Source organism: Phacochoerus africanus, chromosome 16 (assembly GCF_016906955.1).
Source record: "Phacochoerus africanus isolate WHEZ1 chromosome 16, ROS_Pafr_v1, whole genome shotgun sequence".
Classification (NCBI taxonomy): Eukaryota; Metazoa; Chordata; class Mammalia; order Artiodactyla; family Suidae; genus Phacochoerus; species Phacochoerus africanus.
In genome coordinates this window covers 15863266-15882368 of record NC_062559.1, presented here as the reverse complement: position 1 = coordinate 15882368, position 19103 = coordinate 15863266, and the positions used below count along the sequence as shown (strand labels likewise).

General features: G+C 41.5%; 1 protein-coding gene across 2 annotated transcripts in view; it reads left to right on the top strand.

The window, feature by feature from the left end:
• The first annotated feature begins 477 nt into the window (after positions 1–477).
• The window catches only part of EXOC4 (exocyst complex component 4), an 808154-nt gene continuing 789528 nt past the window's right edge, over positions 478–19103 (top strand). For both annotated transcript variants that reach the window (XR_007132659.1, XM_047763590.1), the window contains exon 1: positions 478–605. Coding sequence is in view for 1 of the 2 variants with exons in the window: in XM_047763590.1 (XP_047619546.1) it covers positions 520–605 (86 nt within the window). In the remaining variant the exon portion in view is untranslated. The remainder of the gene's footprint in view (positions 606–19103) is intronic.

Sequence of the window (19103 nt, the reverse complement as noted above, 5' to 3'; positions counted from 1 at the left end):
TTTTAGAGAATTCTAAAGAAAAGCACTTCTGTGTCTATTCATTTTCCATTTTATTGCATTTTTAAAAGTTCTTATGTTTAAAATAAAATAAAAACTTTGTATATAGACATCAAGCATAGACCCTACTTGAATACACAACCTACATAAGCACTTTGACGTCCTCAAATAAATTTGACGTAAAAACTCATAAAATTCTAAAAACAAGAATACTGGGACAAAACCCAGGATCAAAATAAATGTAAATGAAGACATTAGGAAACTTCACCAAGTCGCAGCTGGATTAGTTTCCCTGTGAACCCAAGAACTACAGAAGGAAACTACAATTCCCAGAATGCTTAGAGAGCGCGTCGGGCTCTGAAACTTACTGCCTCAGTCCTGCCTTCTCCCTTCAGCGATTGGATCATCCAGTTCCGCGACTCTGGACTTCTCTCCTCCCATTGGTACACTGCCCAGAGACGTCAATTACAGAGTTTATGCTTGGTTCCTTCCAACCCACCCGCTCTCCCCCCGAGTACCAAGATGGCGGCAGAAGGAGCTGGTGGGAAATACAGAAGCACAGTCAGCAAAAGCAAAGACCCCTCGGGGCTGCTCATCTCTGTGATCAGGTGAGGGAGGCAGGAGACAGGGTCAGGGACTGGGGGCAGCGGCTCGACCTCCGCTTTGGCAGGGAGAAGGGTTAGCTGGGTTCCACTCTGCTGACCCCTCCTCTCCCTCCTTGCCTCCCCCCAAGCCCCTTCCAAGGGCTCCCAGAGTTCCCCCTTTTCTCTGGGGTTGGGCTAGGGGGAGGAGCCCGGCTTCGCACTGTTTTCCTAATTTAGGGCCAGAGCTTTCCATTAGGGCCCACGCCCTAAAATCACGCTGTTTGGGGCTCGGTAGAGAAAGCCAGGTGTGTTCACTTTGTCATACATTTATTGATTGATCGCCTTCAGCGGCGCTCACTGTGGAAGGCGCCTCTGCTTTTCTGGGTGTCAGGCCCTGGCGTCCGGAGACTCCAGTCACGAGTTGCCAATTGTGTTCTCACGTGTTGGACACCTCCAACCACCTGTGAATGGCCACAGCCTCATGCTAGAACGAGCCTGTAGTGAGCTGGTAGGAGGACTCTGGGTTTGAAGGCATGTATATCCGTGTTTGATTTTTGTTCTGCCTTCTTATCCAAGTCTTTTCTTAAAAAACAAAACAAAGCAAATTTCAAGTTATCCTAAATATGCATAGCATTTTCCCAGACTATATGGTGGGGATAGGAGTGGTCGACCTTTTAAGGGCCCTTTATTCTGCAAGTGAAATAAATTAAGGATGGAGGACCCTTTTAAACACCCGTAAGGATGATACAGGGAGTAACTAAAACAACCTGAATAAAACGTATTGTGACACGTTTTTACGTTGTTGGCATTTGAATTTCAACTTACGTATTTTTCATAAAACATCCCTCCCCCCCGAACCCCCAAAGCTTTGGTTGTGTTCCTGGAGGGCTCCTGGAGTGTCCTGATGATCTTTTTAAAACCCAGGCCCAACTGACTTGGTAGTTAATCAGCATTTGAATGAATGAACAGATCGAATAGAGCCCGCTGCTCAAGAACTAATAAAGATCCTTCTCATGGGTATTATTTGGAGGTCTCTAATTTAAGATTATGGCATATTACATCATTATTACTAAATTTTCGTTAGGATTAAGAGGATAATTCTTCTCTGTATGGAAACATTAATATACTTGGTGGACCATACAGAGGAAATGCTATTCTATTGTGGACCCACAGTTTTGCTGTGAGGATACCCAGGTATTGTAAATGTTTCTCTTTATACAGAAACTCCAGCTAGAATATTTGTAGTGTCCCATTTTAATCTCTGTGGAAATATAATACACGAATTCATTTGGATCCTTTTTTGAATTTTTTTTTTTTTTTTTTTGCTTTATAGTCAACATTTATTTAAACAGTATGCATTTAGTGTCAGTTTGTTGTATGGTGCCTGGCACTTATTTATGTAGTTAGTAAATATTTGTTGAATGACTGAGTGAATGCCCCCAGTTTTGTAAAGATGGATCTGACATGATGCTACCCTTGAGAATATAGTCTTTTTAAGGGATAAAATATGTAGCAATTGTGACATAAGACTAGAAGTGACAGATGTGCTGGGAATTTAGGAGGAGGAGTGGTTACTTCTGACTGATGTGGAGTGGGGATTAGGGCAAAGTGGTGGCTACATGCCAGTGTATCATCTCAGCTTTGTGTATGTGAGTTTGTAGCCTAATTTCTCTTATGGTTAAAGGTCATTTAAGTGTACCCCAAATAGCCTATACTTGAAAACAAACCTAAATATCAAGCTAAAGCTTTTTTTTTTTTTACTGATATTGATCCGAAACATACATTGCCTGTGGTTGACTGACTGTACCTTTGTGTTCTTCAGGGGGAATCTCCTACTTCTGGATGGTCTGGAATATGATTTGCTGGTTTTCCACCTATTATTTCCATCTCTCTTACCTTCATGTTGCCAGCATTAATTAGTCTAACTTCTGTTGTATGCCTTCCATTTGTCTTCCCTATCCCTAACCACTTGAGTAACATTTTTACTTTATTATATCTGTTACCAGCATGCTGTCATGGAGTGTCCAGATCTAGCATCCTGGGCCAGTGTAATACGGACTGGAGTTCACGGTTTTATTTGACCTCGTTTAAGACTGGTTGTTGGTGGTGCGGAGTGTTGCAGCATTTCTCTGAGCAATAGGAAAATTTGGGTGTTGGAGTGAGATTATTGCAAACTCTTTGTTTTCCTCCTTGAGGTGTTTTGAACATAGCCAGTGGTTTACATTTCATTAACAGAAGCAGTAAATGAGAGGAAAATGTTAAGTATTACTTTGGCCTTTTTGGGGTGAGGGAGAGTTGGGGGAGGGGAAGCATACCTCAGGGGAACATGGAAAGGGGAATGTGGTTGATAGGAGAGGAGCCCTTAGAAGCTCTCATCCCAAGAAAAACCTTTTTTTTTTTTTTTTTGTCTTTTTTGGGCCGCACCAGCGGTGGCATATGGAGGTTCCCAGGCTAGGGGTCGAATTGGAGCTACAGCTGCTGGCCACAGCCACAGCCACACCAGATCCAAGCCGTGTCTGCAACCTACACCACAGCTCACGGCAACGCCAGATCTTCAACCCACTGAGCGAGGCCAGGGATGGAACCCGCAACCTCGTGGTTCTTAGTCGGATTTGTTTCCGCTGCGCCACGACGGGAACTCCAAGAAAAACCATTTGTAATTGTGAGGTGATGGATGCTAACTTATTGTGATTATCATTTTGCAATAGCCACATACATCAGATGATTATGTGGTACACCCTGAACAATTACAATGTTATATGGCAAATATATCTCAGTGAAAGGGAAATAAAAAGAATGGAGTGTGCACATTTCTTGTTAGTAAATTGTTCTGTGACTCTGAAGTTGCTTCGTTTGGCTGTCCAATTTGTATTCTTTGTGTCACCCTTCTTGCCACATTGTATTCATGATTCTAAATTCCTTACATAAAACTTTGATTACCTCTTATCCTTAACCTCTTTTCAAATTCTCTTTCAAAGACCAGCTTTCCTGGTTGCTTTGGCAACAAGCCTCAAAAAGGAAAATGATTTTAGGCTCTGTGTTTCTAAAATCTGAGCATTCCTGAAGATGTATCTAGTACGTGCTAATTCTCTTTCTTGTTTCCTTGGACCTGTCATTTTGTCACAAAATAAATTACTCGTTAGTGACAGAGTCCATTGTCCTTTGAAAAGTTCGATTAGTTTCACTTTATCTTTTTCTATCGATGAGCTGTTGTTTTTCCTTTTTGAATAGTGAATGTTAAAAATGCTTTATTTCTCTTGCTCTGATGTGTAAAAAGGGTCATTTCTGTACTGTTATCAGCATAACACTTCGTATGTATATTTTCATAGTATTCCTATTTGTTGGAACAGCATTTATTGTTACGGTCATCTTTTAACTGGAAGAACCGCGTTGAGTGGGTAAGGATTTGACCTGAGGAGAGGGTAGGTGTGAACATGAGGAATATTCAAATCTCATCAGAATTTGCAGTCATGGTACCAGATAGTTCAATGATAAGCATTTTGCTAGTGTGATAGTCCACCACTTTAAAGCATTTAGAAGTCAAAATAATTTAAAGAAATACAGTGTACTTAATTGTAATGGAAGTGTTACATTTGGTGGATGGGTTATTTTTAAGTACCTTGAGACTCACATGGAATTCTTAACCATTTATAAAGTACTGAATCAAAATGTGTCAGGACAGTCAGATGTTTCAAAGAGTGGACTTTGGGGTTTTGCAGAAGAGGTGGTTCTGTTTTGAGGTGGGGCTTTGATGAGGAATCAGGAGACAGTGTTTGGGGTTGAATCTTTTGGAGACTGCCGCTGACCTCAGCTTTTGGTTTTAAGTCTTGCCACTGGCCCTTTTAAAATGGAGCTAACTTGGTGGACTGAGTCCTGATTAGCTGCTAATGCACAGTTTGGACAGTTTTATGGGCTCACACGCGCACATACAGAGCATTTTTCCTACTTTTCTATTGATTCCCCCCCCCCATCTTTTGTTTGGCGTGAGGTTGGGGTGGCCAGCCTTTCTAAATAGGAAATAAGCAAGATGGCATTTTGGAGGTGCTATTTTATTTTTGTGAGGTCTTGTCAGATTTTTAATTGGGAAATGTGTCTGCTGCTAACTGTTAGGTGATTTACTTACCAATTAAATGTTGACTCTCTTCTCCTTATAAGTTGGGAAGACAGACTTCGGCTGTGACTTGAAGGGACCTCATTGAGACCTCAGAGCAGAGCTTTTGTGGACAGACTCTGCTTACAGATGTCAGAGAGGTTTGAAGGCAGTTAAAGGCTCACATTTTCATCAACTTTTACGTGTTCACAGACGTTGGAATTTCCAGAAACGTAGAACATCCTTTATTGTAGACACCTGTTAAATCCCCTTCCCTCTCTGAGAGCATCTTGGTGAGTAAACTTTGTTGAAGGGGTCTGAGTTTTGATCAGACCTCTGAACCAACAGCCTTGAAGCAGGAAAGGAGGCGCTGTTCAGAGCAGTCCGGGAAGTTGTTGTGAGGGCCTTACTATTGTTTTTCCAGCACTGACTCATCTCTTCTTTCGAGCCTGTCTTGTAGTGGTTTTTAGGGTTTCCATCTCTCTCTGGTCCCTGGAGAATCTTGACTCTAGCGATATAATACTGCTTGAAAATTACTGCTGGAATATCTGGAGACTAACCACATAGAAACTTTCTGGAAGCCCTGGGGCATCTGACAGCCTTTATAGATTTAAGGGACAAAAGAATTCCCATTTTTCTGGCTAAACACACAGAAGTAATATCTTGAGAGCCCATGTCTAAGTTTCTATCCTCATGGGTAATTTTTAGCAGTGAAATTTCTTGAAGACTTTGAAGCATATAGCTTTTTAATTTTTCTTTTCTTTCTTGGCTGTACCTGTGGCATGTGGGAGTTGCTGGGCCAGGGATCAAACCTGCACCACAGCATCGACTTGAGCTCCTGCAGTGACAGTACCAGATCCTTAACCTGCTGAGCCACAAGGGTACTCCAAGGCATATTGTTTAATGTTGGGTGTTAGGTCAGGTTTTTTAAGCCATTTCTTATAGGTAAATATGGTCATAGTTTTCAGTGGAAGGTGCGATATAGTTAGAGGAAACTTAGTCTGTTATCCATGTCAATTAACATTGGACTAATTACTTAAACCTTGTGTCTTAGTTTGTCATCTGTAAAATGGGATAATAACACAATATGCTGTGGGTTTGGAAAAATTGCGTAAGAGTATGTAAAAGTGCCTAGCACAGTTTGGCACAGAAAAGGCCCTCAGATACTCATTTCCTTCTTTGCAGGAGCACCAGCTTCTCTGGTTAGAAATTTGATTTGAATATCAAGTTTGCCAGAGAGCAGCCAGGATATAATTTTCCATCAGAAATATTCTTGCTGGGTTGACTAGAATGCCTGATTCCAGTTGTCAGAATGTTCTCTCTGTAACTAGGAAACCTTGTGTAGCTGAAATAAGATGGTAATTATTTGATAATTTGAGAGTCAGCTGAAGAAGCTAGATTTAAATATATATATGCTTACGTGTGTATACAAAACATGTAAAATATGAACAGACATAAAATGTAAAACATTTATTTTTTTTTGTCTTTTTGCCATTTTCTTGGGCTGCTTCTGCGGCTTATGGAGGTTCCCAGGCTAGGGGTCGAATTGGAGCTGTAGCCACCGGCCTACACCAGAGCCACAGCAACGCGGGATCCGAGCCACGTCTGCGACCTACACCACAGCTCATGGCAACGCTGAATCCCCCACCCACTAAGCAAGACCAGGCATCGAACCCACAACCTCATAGTTCCTAGTCGGATTTGTTAACCACTGAGCCACGACGGGAACTCCCAAATGTAAAACATTTATTAAAAACACAAACTATAAATGAGCAAACCAAAGGGTCCATGATCTCTGTCTAGATAAACTTTGTTGCCATTAAAAAAATGATTTATGTGATTTTCTAAAATTATATACATGATTTTCTAAAATTAGTTACATATTTAGAAAATTCAGATATTTCAAGGGGTACAAAATAGTTTTTCTCCCTCCCTATTCATCTCCTTCCTGAAATATACACCTGTTAAGTGTCTTGTGATTTCATGAGAAAAATAGTAGACTATATTTAAGTATGTGTGAATATATAATCTTTAGACAAAAGGAGATCTTTTTTTTTTTTTTTTTGTCTTTCTGCCATTTCTTGGGCCGCTCTCGAGGCATATGGAGAGTCCCAGGCTAGTGGGAGCTGTAGTCACCAGCTTACGCCAGAGCCACAACAATGCGGGATCGGAGCCATGTCTGCAACCTACACCACAGCTCATGGCAACGCCGGATCCCCAACCCGCTGAGCAAGGGCAGGGATCGAACCCGCAACCTCATGGTTCCTAGTTGGAATCGTTAACCACTGCACCACGATGGGAACTCCCAAAGGGGATCTGTTTTTTTTAACATATTAACATGTAGTATTGTTTTTGAGCTTTTCTGTGTGAGGAATAGTCATAACAGTAACATAATCTTTAGACACGTGGGATCATACTATGTACATGTTGATCTTTCTCATTGTTAGTGCTCGTGCGCATTCTGTCCCGTGGATACCCCATAATCTATTTAATTGGTGACCCCTACCCCCGACTTTTTAATATATACTTCTATTTTTTTTTTCTTCTGTTAAAGATAAGTTGCAGTGAGGAGTCGTGCTCATTGGCTGCATATCCATGGTGTAAATTCATCACAGTGGCTATAGAATAGCTGCTTTGGAGTATATGTGCTTTTGGTCTTTTGACAAATAGAACTAAAATGTCCTCCAGAAAGATGGTAATTTACAGTCCCACAAGTGGTCTATTAAAGTACCTGTTTTCTCATATTCTTGCCAGAACTGTCTTTTTTTTTTTTTTTTTGGCATATGGCTTTTGGGCCAGGGATCAGATCCAAGCCACAGTTGTAGCCTGTGCCACAGTTGTGGCAGCGCTGCATCTGTTAACCCACTGTTGCCGGCTGGGGATTGAACCTGTGTCCTGGCGCCGTGGAGATGCCCCCGATCCTGTTGCGCCACAAGAGGAATGCTGAAACTGCTTCTTCTTTTTTCCTCCCCTTTTTTTTAGGGCTGCACCTACAGCATATGGAAGTTCCCAGGCTAGAGGTCTAATCAGAATTGCAGCTACGGGCCTACACCACAGCCACAGCCACACCAGACCTGAGCTGCATCTGCGACCTACATACACCACAGCTCACAGCGATGCCAGAGACTTAACCCAGTGAGTAGAGCCAGGGATTGAACCCACAATGTCATGGATACTAGTTAGGTTCTTAACCCGCTGAGTCACATAGGAACTCTCGAAATGGTTTTTTTTTTTTTTTTTGGTTTTGTCTCCACTAACTCTACTCTATTGCATGGTTAAGACGGGAGTGTTTGCCTCACTGCCACCTAGTGACGTCGAATGTATGTGGATATATGTTTTGAAAATATGTTTTCCTGCTCTGTAGCTTTTCATCTTACTTTCTAGGAAGAGAATGTCTTTTCCAGAGCAGAAGTTGTTAATTTTAATAAAATCCACTTATCAGTTGCTTCTTTCATGGATCGTGTCTTTGGTGCAGCTACAAAGTCATTGCCATGCCTAAGGTCATCTCTAGCTTCTCCTATGCTAACTCCTAGGATTTTTGGTGTTTAGGTTTCATATTCATTCTCAGTTAATTTTTGGGAAGGTTATAAGATCTCTGTCTAGATTTTTTTTTTTTTGTTACTGTTGAGTTGTTGTCATACCATTTGTTGAAAAGATGACCTTTTCTCCATTGCTGTATATGTGCGGGACCTTCGGCAACATCCTATGCTTTTTGATCTCTTTTTCTGCACGTCTGTCAATGTAACTTTTTCCATTTGCCTTTATAAAAATTAATTTCTGTAAACTTATTAAAAATCATTAAAGAGAAACATTGTCCAAAAATACTCTTTCCGAAAACAATGTTTTTGTTTTTAGGGTTTTTGTGTAGATCCTGTCCAGGTACACATGAAGGCTTAATAGTTGTAATTGTAACAAAGTTAACATTTTTTAGCATAACAAGATAATGTAAGTATTATATGGTTATATAAATATTTTTTACCTGGGAAAAATTAAAAATGTAGAAAATTACAGAGATGGAAATATACTCATATTCTCTCTTCACTCAGAATCAATCACTGCTAATAACTTTGCTTCCAGCTTTTAAAAATCATTGCATTGTTATAAAAATAGTCCACCCTCATTATAAAGAATTCAAATAATAGAAATGTAGAAAAATGTGAAGATGAAAGTAAAAAAAATATTATGCTAAACTTTATCCTCCATAAGTTACCATCAATCGTTGGTATTAGGTGATCTCTCTCTCCCCCCGCACCCCCATCTCTGTCTCTCTGTATGAAATGTTGGATGTATAGATAGAAATATATTTTAACAGAAATATGGGATGTGCTCTGTGCCAAAAGTATATGCTAACTTTATTGTCTCCATTTTGAGATATACATACATAGAGTAAAGCACATACATACTGATTGTATGATTTAATGGCTTAATGAATTCTTGCCAGTGTAACCACTCCCTAGGTCAAGGTAGAAAACAATTCCAGCATCCCTGCCAATTTTTTTTTTTTTTCCCAGTTCAGTTTTTGTTGTTGTTGTTAAGGATATCCTGTCGTTCCAACACAACTTGTTTAGTAGGCTGTTCTTTTTTTCGCTGACTCTTTTGCGTGTTCGTCAAAAATCAGTTGGCTACTGTGGATCTGTTTTTTAGTCTGTTCCATTTATCTGTTGATCTTGTTGACAATACCACACAGCCTTGCTGACTGCTTTTTTACATATCATGTAAGCTTTCCAGCTGTATTATATTTTCAAATTTATTTTAGCCATTCTAGGTCCTTTGCATTTCCGTATTAATTTTAGAATTAGCTAATCAATTTCTAAAAAAACACCTGCTGGGATTTTGGTTGGGATGATTAATATGGGAGAATTGACACTGTATCAGTATGAAACTTCTGATTCATCTACAGGGTATCTCTTTCCATTTAATTCCCTCAATCCTTTTTTTTTTTTTTTTGTAGATTTCAATGTGTTAGTCTTACATATTGTTTGTCAGATTTACCTCTAAGTATTTTAAGACACTTCAGGTTGTCCTACAGCTCACTGAATGGTGACTTTTCTTTCTTTCTCTTTTTCTTCATTCTTTGTTTTTTCTTGATGTTTGCTTTTGTATAGCTTCTATTATTGTGTGTTCAAATTCACTAATCATTCCTGCAATTCATAATCTGCTGTTAATTCCATGTAATATAAGTTTATTAGATTGTGGTTTTGCTCTCCAAGAAGTTTGATTTGAGTCTTTAAAAAATGTCTTTAAATCTCTGCCCACGTGTTCAGACTTTCCCATAGCTGGTTGACCATATAGAATACAGGTGTTGTAACTATGTAAATGTTTTCACTAATTTTATCATCTGTCATCATTTTGCGGTTCGTTTTGGTTGATTGATGCCTCCCGCCCCTCCCTTTACATGCCTTGCACTTTTTGGATGCTAGATTTTGTGGATTTCACCTTGTTGGATACTGATATTGGATATCTTTGTTCTCCTGTAAATATTCTTGAGCTTTCTTTTGGGATGTGGTTAAGTTACTCGGAAACAGGGTGGCACTTTCAGGTCCTCTTTAAAATTTTGCTAATTGGGAGCAGTGTAACATTTAGTCTAGGGCCATTTTGCCTCTATGCTTTGGCAAAATCCTGAGTGCTCCATCCAGTGCTTTGTTGAGTGCTGAGATTTTTCACTCTGGCTGTGTGTGATTTGAGATAATTGTTCTCGCTAATGCTTTCAGGTGGTTCTTGGTGTGGCTTTGAGTAGTTTTCTACCCCGCATGCCCAGATGAAGACTCAAGGAAGCTCCTCCACAGCTCTCCAGGGTGCTCGGGGTGGCTCTCTCTCCGGCACTCTGCTCGGCAAACAGCAGAGTCCAAGGTTTTCAAATCTGTTTTGTTTGTTCGCTGTTTCAGATGGGAGAGTAAATCCATGTGCTGTTATTCCATCCTGTCTCGGAGTAGAAGCCTGTCATGCTTCTTGTCTTAAAGAATATCTCTCATTTTCATGGGTCGGGTTTTAGGGTGCATAGGCTCAGAGAGGAAGAAGAAGGTAAGCAGATGTTGTGGCACTAAAGTGAGCTAGGTATCTCAGCATTGATGGTTTTTCTGATTTTTACTGTGTTGTGTGTTTACGTCATGTACTTTTTCAGAACTCTTAGAAATACCTTGGAACTAGTATGCGTCTGTTTGTATATTTCTTTAGTTTAAAAAATAAAGAGTTCTTTGTTGAATGCCTGTGAGGGTACAGTTTATTGTAGCCTGAGGTCTAGTGTGGCTGGTAAATGGCTTTTCTTTGGGTAGCATAGTACTTAGACTCTTTCTCTTGGTTGTTTTTATTTGCATGTGGATGCTTTTGCAACCTGTGTTTGCATTTTTCAGTTGGCAGTCGTGAGCAGCTCTCCCCACTGTCTTATATTCTGTTGCCCCTTCCATGTTTGTTAACTGCTTTCAAGCTATGAAATGAGTTATGACCTTGGTCTGTCTTTATGGTGTTTTTCACCTTGAAAACGTAGGGACTCACCATTTAACATGATGCTGTAAGGGAGAATGCTCGCGTATCCTTTGACATTGTAAGGAAAATTTAAGCATTTCAAGATTCTTAGGAGAACCTTTCCTGACTTTTATTTATTTTTTGAAAAGTTTTTTATAAAGCTCTTGCAGAAAGTTCAGTGGCACATGATGCAGAAGGTGTTTTTCCATTGGAAACTTGACACCTATCATTGCGCTGAATATTACGGACTATTTTATACTTAAAGTGTCGCTTGAGAGCTTGTTAGAAATGGAGATCTTAGGCACCTGCTGAACCATCTGGCCTGGATCAGCAGTTTAACAAGAGTCTCAGGTGAATTAGAGTTTGAGTGGCCCTTAGGAGATAATTTGGGAAAAGAAGTTGTAAGAAATCAATCAACATTAACTTTTGGCTGAGGTAATGGTATGGCTATTTTTAAAAAAGTGTTATTCGTAAGAGATACGTAGCGAAATATATACAGCAATAAAAATAACATGTCTAGGATTTGCTTCCAAATAATAGGGAAGAAGATTGGAGTCAGTGAAGGTATAAATGAAACAAGGTGGGAATTGTTTGATAATTGTTGAAGCTGGGTTTATTCAAGGAGTCTCTTAATTTCGTGCATGTTTGGTAATTTCCATAAAAATGTACATGTGGGGAGTTACCATCGTGGCTCAGGGGAAACGAATCTGACTAGTATCCATGAGGATTCGGGTTCGATCCCTAATCCTTGGCCTTGCTCAGTGGGTTAAGGGTCTGGCGTTGCTGTGAGCTGTGGTGTAGGTCGCAGACCAGCTTGGATCCCTCACTGCTGTGGCTGTGGCGTAGACTGGCAACTTGTAGCTCCAATTCAGTCCCTGGGAACTTGCATATGCCCAACATGTGGCCCTAAACAAGCAAAAAAAAAAAAAAAAAACCAAAACGCATGTGTATGTATGTTTATGTATATGCTGGGGAGAGGGAAGGTGGTGGAAATTACAAGGTTATGTAGGTTAATAAATTGCAGAAATTCTACATAATATATTCACGTCCTGTCCACCTTGCCCTCCCCCCCTTCCTCCCTCCCAGAAGCACCTTGTACATTAACATTAAAGTCTCCTGAAAATGAACACTGTTAGAAAGCCTGTTTCAATTTGTGTAACCCAGAATTTACAGAAGAGCCCATTATCACGTAACATCTATTAATATCTTAGAAGACACTGTTTCTGAGGAACTCACCAGAAACTCCTCATTAGGAAATAACATACACATTTAAAATGGTCAGATGGGAGTTCCCGTCTTGGTGCAGAGGAGGCAAATCCGACTGGGAACCATGGGTTTTGGGTTCGATCCTTGGCCTTGTTCAGTGGGTTGAGGATCCTGTGTTGCTGTGGCTGTGGTGTAGGCTGGCAGCTGTAGCTCTGATTCAACCCCAGCCTGGGAATCTTCATATGCACGGGTGCAGCCCTTAAAAAAAAAAAAATAAATAAAAGATCAGATGCTGTAATGTGTTGTAATAACAGAAACATTCCAGTGGAGGCGAAAAATGGGGTGCCTGAAGACAGTGTTTTAAAAGGATGTGGGGCTTAAAATTTTAAAATGCGAGTGGAAAAGAGAGTTTGGATCAGGAAGGGTGGGGGAGGTTTTAGGTTGACTTTGTCGACCCTGGACTGTGTTGATTTTTTAGTAGGGGTGATTTTACTTAATTTTGGTAACGGCCTTCTCTGTTAAGCTGCAAGATTTATAGCTTTTGGTCTCCAGAAGTGTTCTGTATAACCGAGTTAATTGAAACACAGAAAAACTGCCTGTCGGGTGTCAGAATTGGCCCTAAGTGCTGTCTTGAAGCAAAGCTGCCAGTGAATTTTCAATTGACTTTAAAGCAGAAATTGTTTACTGTCACTTGTTATTAAATGAATCTCTTTGTAGTGAGTTACGGAATGTTGTTTTTAGGTTTCAGAAAACTTTTTCAGAGGGACTTGTCATTGTGAATGGTTATCAGTTGGGCTGGTAGTATCTTGTATTTTGTGGGATCTAATAAGACACAATTAAGAAGCAATTGCAGTGTATAATTGAATATAATCTGATTTAAAAGTATAATGCGGATTTGGTTATGCTTTGAGTGAAGCCCTATCTTATGTGATTATATAGTGATACCCATCTCATAATCTGATGTGTGATTTTTTTTTTTTTTTTTCTTCCACAAGACTCAGAATTATGAGTCTTCTTTTTGGCCACGTCCATAACATGTGGAAGTTCCTGGGCCGCAGATTAAACCCCATCCACAGCAGTGATCATGTCGGGTCCTTAACCTGCTAGGCCACCAGGGAACTCCGAGGTTCTTTTATTTTTATTATTCATTTTAAGCATTTGTAGACTATGCATCTTATACAAAGTGCTCTGTTTTGTGGGCCTTAAAGACCACTTCTCAACTTTGTTGGTTAGGGTTCAGCATCTCAGTAACCTCTTTTCCTCCTTCTCAGTTTGTACTTTCACTCTGCTCAGAAGTGTCTTTAGTACTTCTGCTGACCTAGTAGGCATATGTTACTGTCAGGCATTTTGTAGGTTGGCTGTTACATATTTTAAAGGAAAAGAAAACCTGACTCACACTGTGAGATAAGGGCTAAATAGATCTCATAGTGTAACCTAATACCTTGCTGGTTAAAAGCGGTTTGAGAAAGAGAATAGAATTCACGTTTTCAAGAATCATGTCGGCTCTAGATTTTTTCTTGTGTTGGGGTCAATAACAAGGAATATTATATTCCTTTTTGAAAGATGGGTTAGTTAATTGTTCATTCTCTTCCTACTTGGAGGTTCTGAAACTTGTTAACTCTTGGATATCTGTTGAGAGTATAAAACTACTCAGGTTGGGTCGGAAGGTAATGTGTTTGACTATATGGTGAGGATGACTTCTTGTCTTCTGCTCTTTTCATTATGCAGGTAAAAACATTCGTTAGAATTGTTCTAATGAGAGAGGGCGGTACTGATGGAGGGATTCAGGTGCTTAGGAGTAAAAAGGGCAGGGGCTCAGTGGCATCTGGATTGCCTGCCCAGAGGCCCATTTTGAGTGCTTCCCAGAGTGGGGGTTACTGAGGAGATTGGCTTGTAGCTCTGGATTTTCCTCTGTAGAGCTGTACTTCTTGATAGGTGATTTCTGGATATGTGGAGCTTTACTTGTAATTAGTTTTTCTGAGTTGCTTGAAGGGATTTCCATTAATTGTTTCCTTAATCTTTATTATTCCTGGAGGAGAGGTCACGGGATGCCAACAAGGAATGCCTTTAGAAGACAATTAAGTGTATTAACTGTTTTCAGAAAGCCCGACTTAATGCTAATTATTCTGCAGGTGTCACCCAAATTCAGGTGTATTATGTTAAAATTTCTTATAGCAGGTTAATTAGTTGAGTTATCTGAGACTCCATCGGGCAGCTAACTCTGCTTGTGAAAGCATCTGCGTTGCTATGGTTAAGCGGGGGAGGGGGGGTGACTGATAACATCTGCCTTGAGGTTTTACCCAGCTAGTGTGATGCTGCCTCTGTCTTACAGGGTGCTGTAGTTAGTAGCCAGCTCAGGCCACCGTAACAAGATGCCATGGCCGGAGTGACTTAAACAATAGTTTTTCTCGCAGTTGAGGAGGCTAGAGGTCTAAGGCTAAGGTGTTGTCAGGGTTGGTTTCTGGAGAGGCCTCTTGGCAGGTGGCCACCTTCTCGCTGTGTCCTTGCACGGCCCTTGCTCTTGAGTATAGAGGAGGGGCGCTGTCTTGGGTCTCTTCCTCTTTTTATAAGGACCCCGGTCCCCCAGCATTAAGGCCCTGGACACAGGGCCTCACTGAACCTGGATTACCTCCCTCCAATCCCTCTTGGCAAAACACAGTCCCGTTGGAGGCGAGGGCTTCTGGGGGAGGTGGGTGGTGTGTGTGTCACAATTCAGTCCATACATGCAGTGCTCTGGAGACGTCTTCCTCCTTTGTTCAGATAACCCTAAAGTGCCCCCAGAGTGACAGTCTGGCAATCTTGAGGCTCAAGGAAGAGCCCTGGTCAGGGTACTTTTCTACAGTTGGTTGTCACCTTCGCTAAATGGTTTTGTGTGTTTTAAGGTTTGACCATCTTTTATTAGCTCTCTAATCCCAAATGCTTGTACTGTGAACTCTTGGCAAAGAATGGCTGTCTGGTCAGCTTGAACTATGGAAAAAGGGTGGTGGAGAGGAGGAAGTTAATGAAACATGATCAGATCCATTTAGTCGTCGGACTTCTCTCAATTCTACTCTTAGATTAAAATGGGGAGTTCCCGTCGTGGCGAAGTGGCTAACGAATCTGACTAAGAACCGTGAGGTTGCGGGTTCGGTCCCTGACCTTGCTCAGTGGGTTAACGATCTGGCATTGCCGTGAGCTGTGGTGTAGGTCGCAGACGCGGCTCGGATCCCACGTTGCTGTGGCTCTGGCGTAGGCCAGGGGCTACAGCTCCGATCAGACCCCTAGCCTGGGAACCTCCATATGCCGCGGGAGCGGCCCAAAGAAATAGCAAAAAGACAAAAAAAGAAAAAAAAAATGAATCTTTGTAAAGCTTAATACTCAAACTATATTTAGAGCCTTTCAAAATCTCTTAGGTTTGAGTATTACGTTCTTGGAGGGACTTAGAAGAAATTGTCATTTATCTGTTTTTAGAAGGTTGTCGAGGACATTGTTTGCTATATTGTATAACATCTTATTTTAACTGAAAGGTTAAAAAAATTAGTTCTAATTTAAAGTTTACTTCCTTAGAGGAGCTTGGATCTGTCTTTTTGAGCATGAGAATTGCGTAGCTGTTTCCTTTTTGCATTGGCTGCTAGGAACCTCAGAGTTCGACAGAGAGCTCACTTCATACACACTGTGTTGGTCCCTATGACCTGCGTACCTGTGTTTTACATGTGTGTGGCCTTGTTGTCCTGCATCTCTCACTAGTTCCCCTTTCTCATTTCTGTTGTCTGTATTTTTGTATGAACTGTCTCAGATCTTTTGGAAAGAGGTGGGGTAGGATTGAAATGAAACGTGGAAGTATTATTACTCATTATTCACCACTAAGTGCTGGTTGAAAGCTGTCATGCTTTGCCTGGGTTCTAACTCCTAGGTGACTTCAGAGAGCACTTTTAGAGTAAAAGCCTGCCGAGCTGTACTAACCCAGCCCCCAGCATCCTCCTTGACCTTAACTCTTATCTCTGTTGCCCCTCCTCGCTTTTCTGAAGCCACGTTGACTGCCTGGCTATTCCTTGTTCCTTGGACAGGCCAAACATAGCTGGTTTCAGGACCTGTGCCTCTTTTGCTGTCTCTGGAATCAGTTTCCTCAGATAATGCCACCTCTTCTCCCCGGCAGCCCCCAGCTTTCTAGAAAACTCTGTTCAAATGCCATCTTGATCTGAGAGGCTATTCCTGGCCTCCCTGTGTGCCAGAGTGTCCCCCTCCTCCTGCCTCCCTTCCCCCCCCCCCCCCCCGCCGCCCAGGCCTTCCCACCTTCCCAAGTGTCTGCTTCCCCCACTAGACTCGATTGGAAGCTTCATGAGGGAGGGATTGCTTTTATTCACATCTGTCTTTTTAGCCACTTAGAACTGTGCCTGCTAAGTCGCAGGTGCAGTACAGACTGTTCAGTGACTAAATGAACGAAATAGGGTCCAGTGAACTGTTACTCATCCTTTCCTAGAGATTGGGGAACAGGTATTTCTCTGTGTGAGATCGTCTAGTTGCAGTTGTTTCTTAAGGCAGGGAACTACCCTCCGTGACCCCTTCAGTTCCTGCCTTTTGCTGATGCTCATTATTTGGCTTTTCCTAAGCACTTAATGGAACAGCTACCAGAAGAATGTGGAGAAAAGCTCTGACGTTAGTTTATAAGTAACCCTCAGGAATTTTCCAATGGGGGAGGCTTGGCTTTAGGGGGTTTGGGCGAACAGTGTTGTGATTCACAAATGATTGATTTTGTTTCTAACAACGTGTCAGCCCACACGTTGAGGGCACTTGATGTTTACAAAGCACGTTCACACACTTCTCTAGTCCTCACGGTAACCTGGAGAGGCAGGTGCTCTTATTATCTTGTCTATTTGATAAGGAAAGAAACAGATCCAAAGCCGTGAAGTGACTTGCCCAAGGTCAGAGAGCTCGAAAGTCGCAGACACCTTATGGTTGACCTTGTTTTGAGAGGATTAAGACACCCCTGGTGTATTGCTCATGGTGGTATTCTAGATGAGTGTTTTTTTCTTGTTGCATCCTCTTACTCTGTCTTTGACAGTTACTGTTCCTCTTGAGTGATGGGTTACCTTCGGGTTTCTAACCCTATTTTCATAGGTGTGCTTTTTCTTGTATTTGATCTTCCTTTTGTCTTTTTAAAGAGTAATATTGGCTTTTGTGTATTTTCTCCTGTCTGGACTCCATTACTCTATTAAGTCCAAAGTGAAGCAAAATTGCTCCGTAGAAGGAGCCAGCGATGGTGACTAGTTATTTTCCTTTCAAAGCACTTGACCGGCTACACTGAAATACAGAGGCTAGTATCAAAAAGGAAACTGACAAATTTAGTTTTAGATCTGTAGTTATTTACCCTGGGTTTTTATGCTTGTTTGTTTGTAGGGCTTGCTTGGAGCCGATGGCGGTGAATTCACTAGAACCATTTAACTTGTGTGTTCTACCAGGTGCTGTTAACAATAGCTTAGCATAGGTACCATGGTCCTTTTAGGCCATCAGGTAAATAGATTCCTTCCTGGGATTAATTAGTCGTGGTTGGAGATGTAATTCATCCTGCCAATGCCAGAGCTGTCTTAGTGATCCAGAAATGTTTCTGTGCCCAGCTGAACTGTAATCTGTGCTTTTTTTTTTTTGTCTTTTTACCTTTTCTGGGGCGGCTCCCAGGGCATATGGAGGTACCCAGGCTAGGGGTCTCACCAGAGCTGTAGCTGCCGGCCTACGTCACAGCCACAGCAACGTGGGATCCCAGCCCCGTCTGTGACCTACACCACGGCTCACGGCAATGCTGGATCCTTAGCCCACTGAGCAAGGCCCAGGATCGAACCCGCAACCTCATGGTTCCTAGTCACATTCGTTAACCACTGCGCCACAACGGGAACTCCTGGAATCTGTGCTTTTTATGTGCCTCCATGAACTTGGCAATGGTTTGGAAAGCATCGTGGTTTTGACATAGGAATGGAAAAATCTCTACAGAATGACTGAGTGACTTGATGGCATCTTGAGATGGCAGCTTTACATAGTTTCTCCTGTTTCATGTCTTCTTTTAGGTCATGGCTTTTAAACATCCTTGTCCAGATTCAAGATTGTTGCTGCTCACAAAGCTGCTGAGTGCTCTGTGCCCATCTCCCATTGTCCACTCCTTTCTTTACACGTGAGCGGTAGCTTGACGAGGGTGTGGTTCTGCAGCCTTGGAGCTGAAGTCAGGAAGGGCAGGACTTCGTAACACATGTGGTGGAAAGGGCATGGGTTTTAGAGTCCAGCACACTGAGTTTTTTAATTTCATTTGGGATGTTGCTAGCTGTGTGCTGGTTTGCATGTGACTTTACTTCTCTGTTGCTTTGATTCCTGATCTGTAAAAAGATGGTGATACTACCTCACCAGACGATTTTTGAGTATTGCCTTAGACCACGCGGGCAAAAGAACTTCTGCAATGTCTGGTGTTTAATAGAAACCCAGTAATTTATATCCCCTGCCTCACTTTGACCTTCTTTTCTCAAAATGTGGGACACAGGGATGCATGTAAATGTGTCCATTTAGTTTTCAAATTTCCAAAGTCGGGGAATGAGAGCTAGATTGTCAGCACTTACTGTCAGATCTTCGATCATTTTTGGACTCAATCTTTATGAAAATACTATAGCGTTTTAGTCTACATTATTAGAAATTGAGCACCCATATTACGGGATATAGAAGCTTTTTCTCTTTGGACTGGTCACCCCATAATAGGAGTATGTTGTGTCAGTTACGAGTACCACATCTCCAGAGGCAGGATAGAG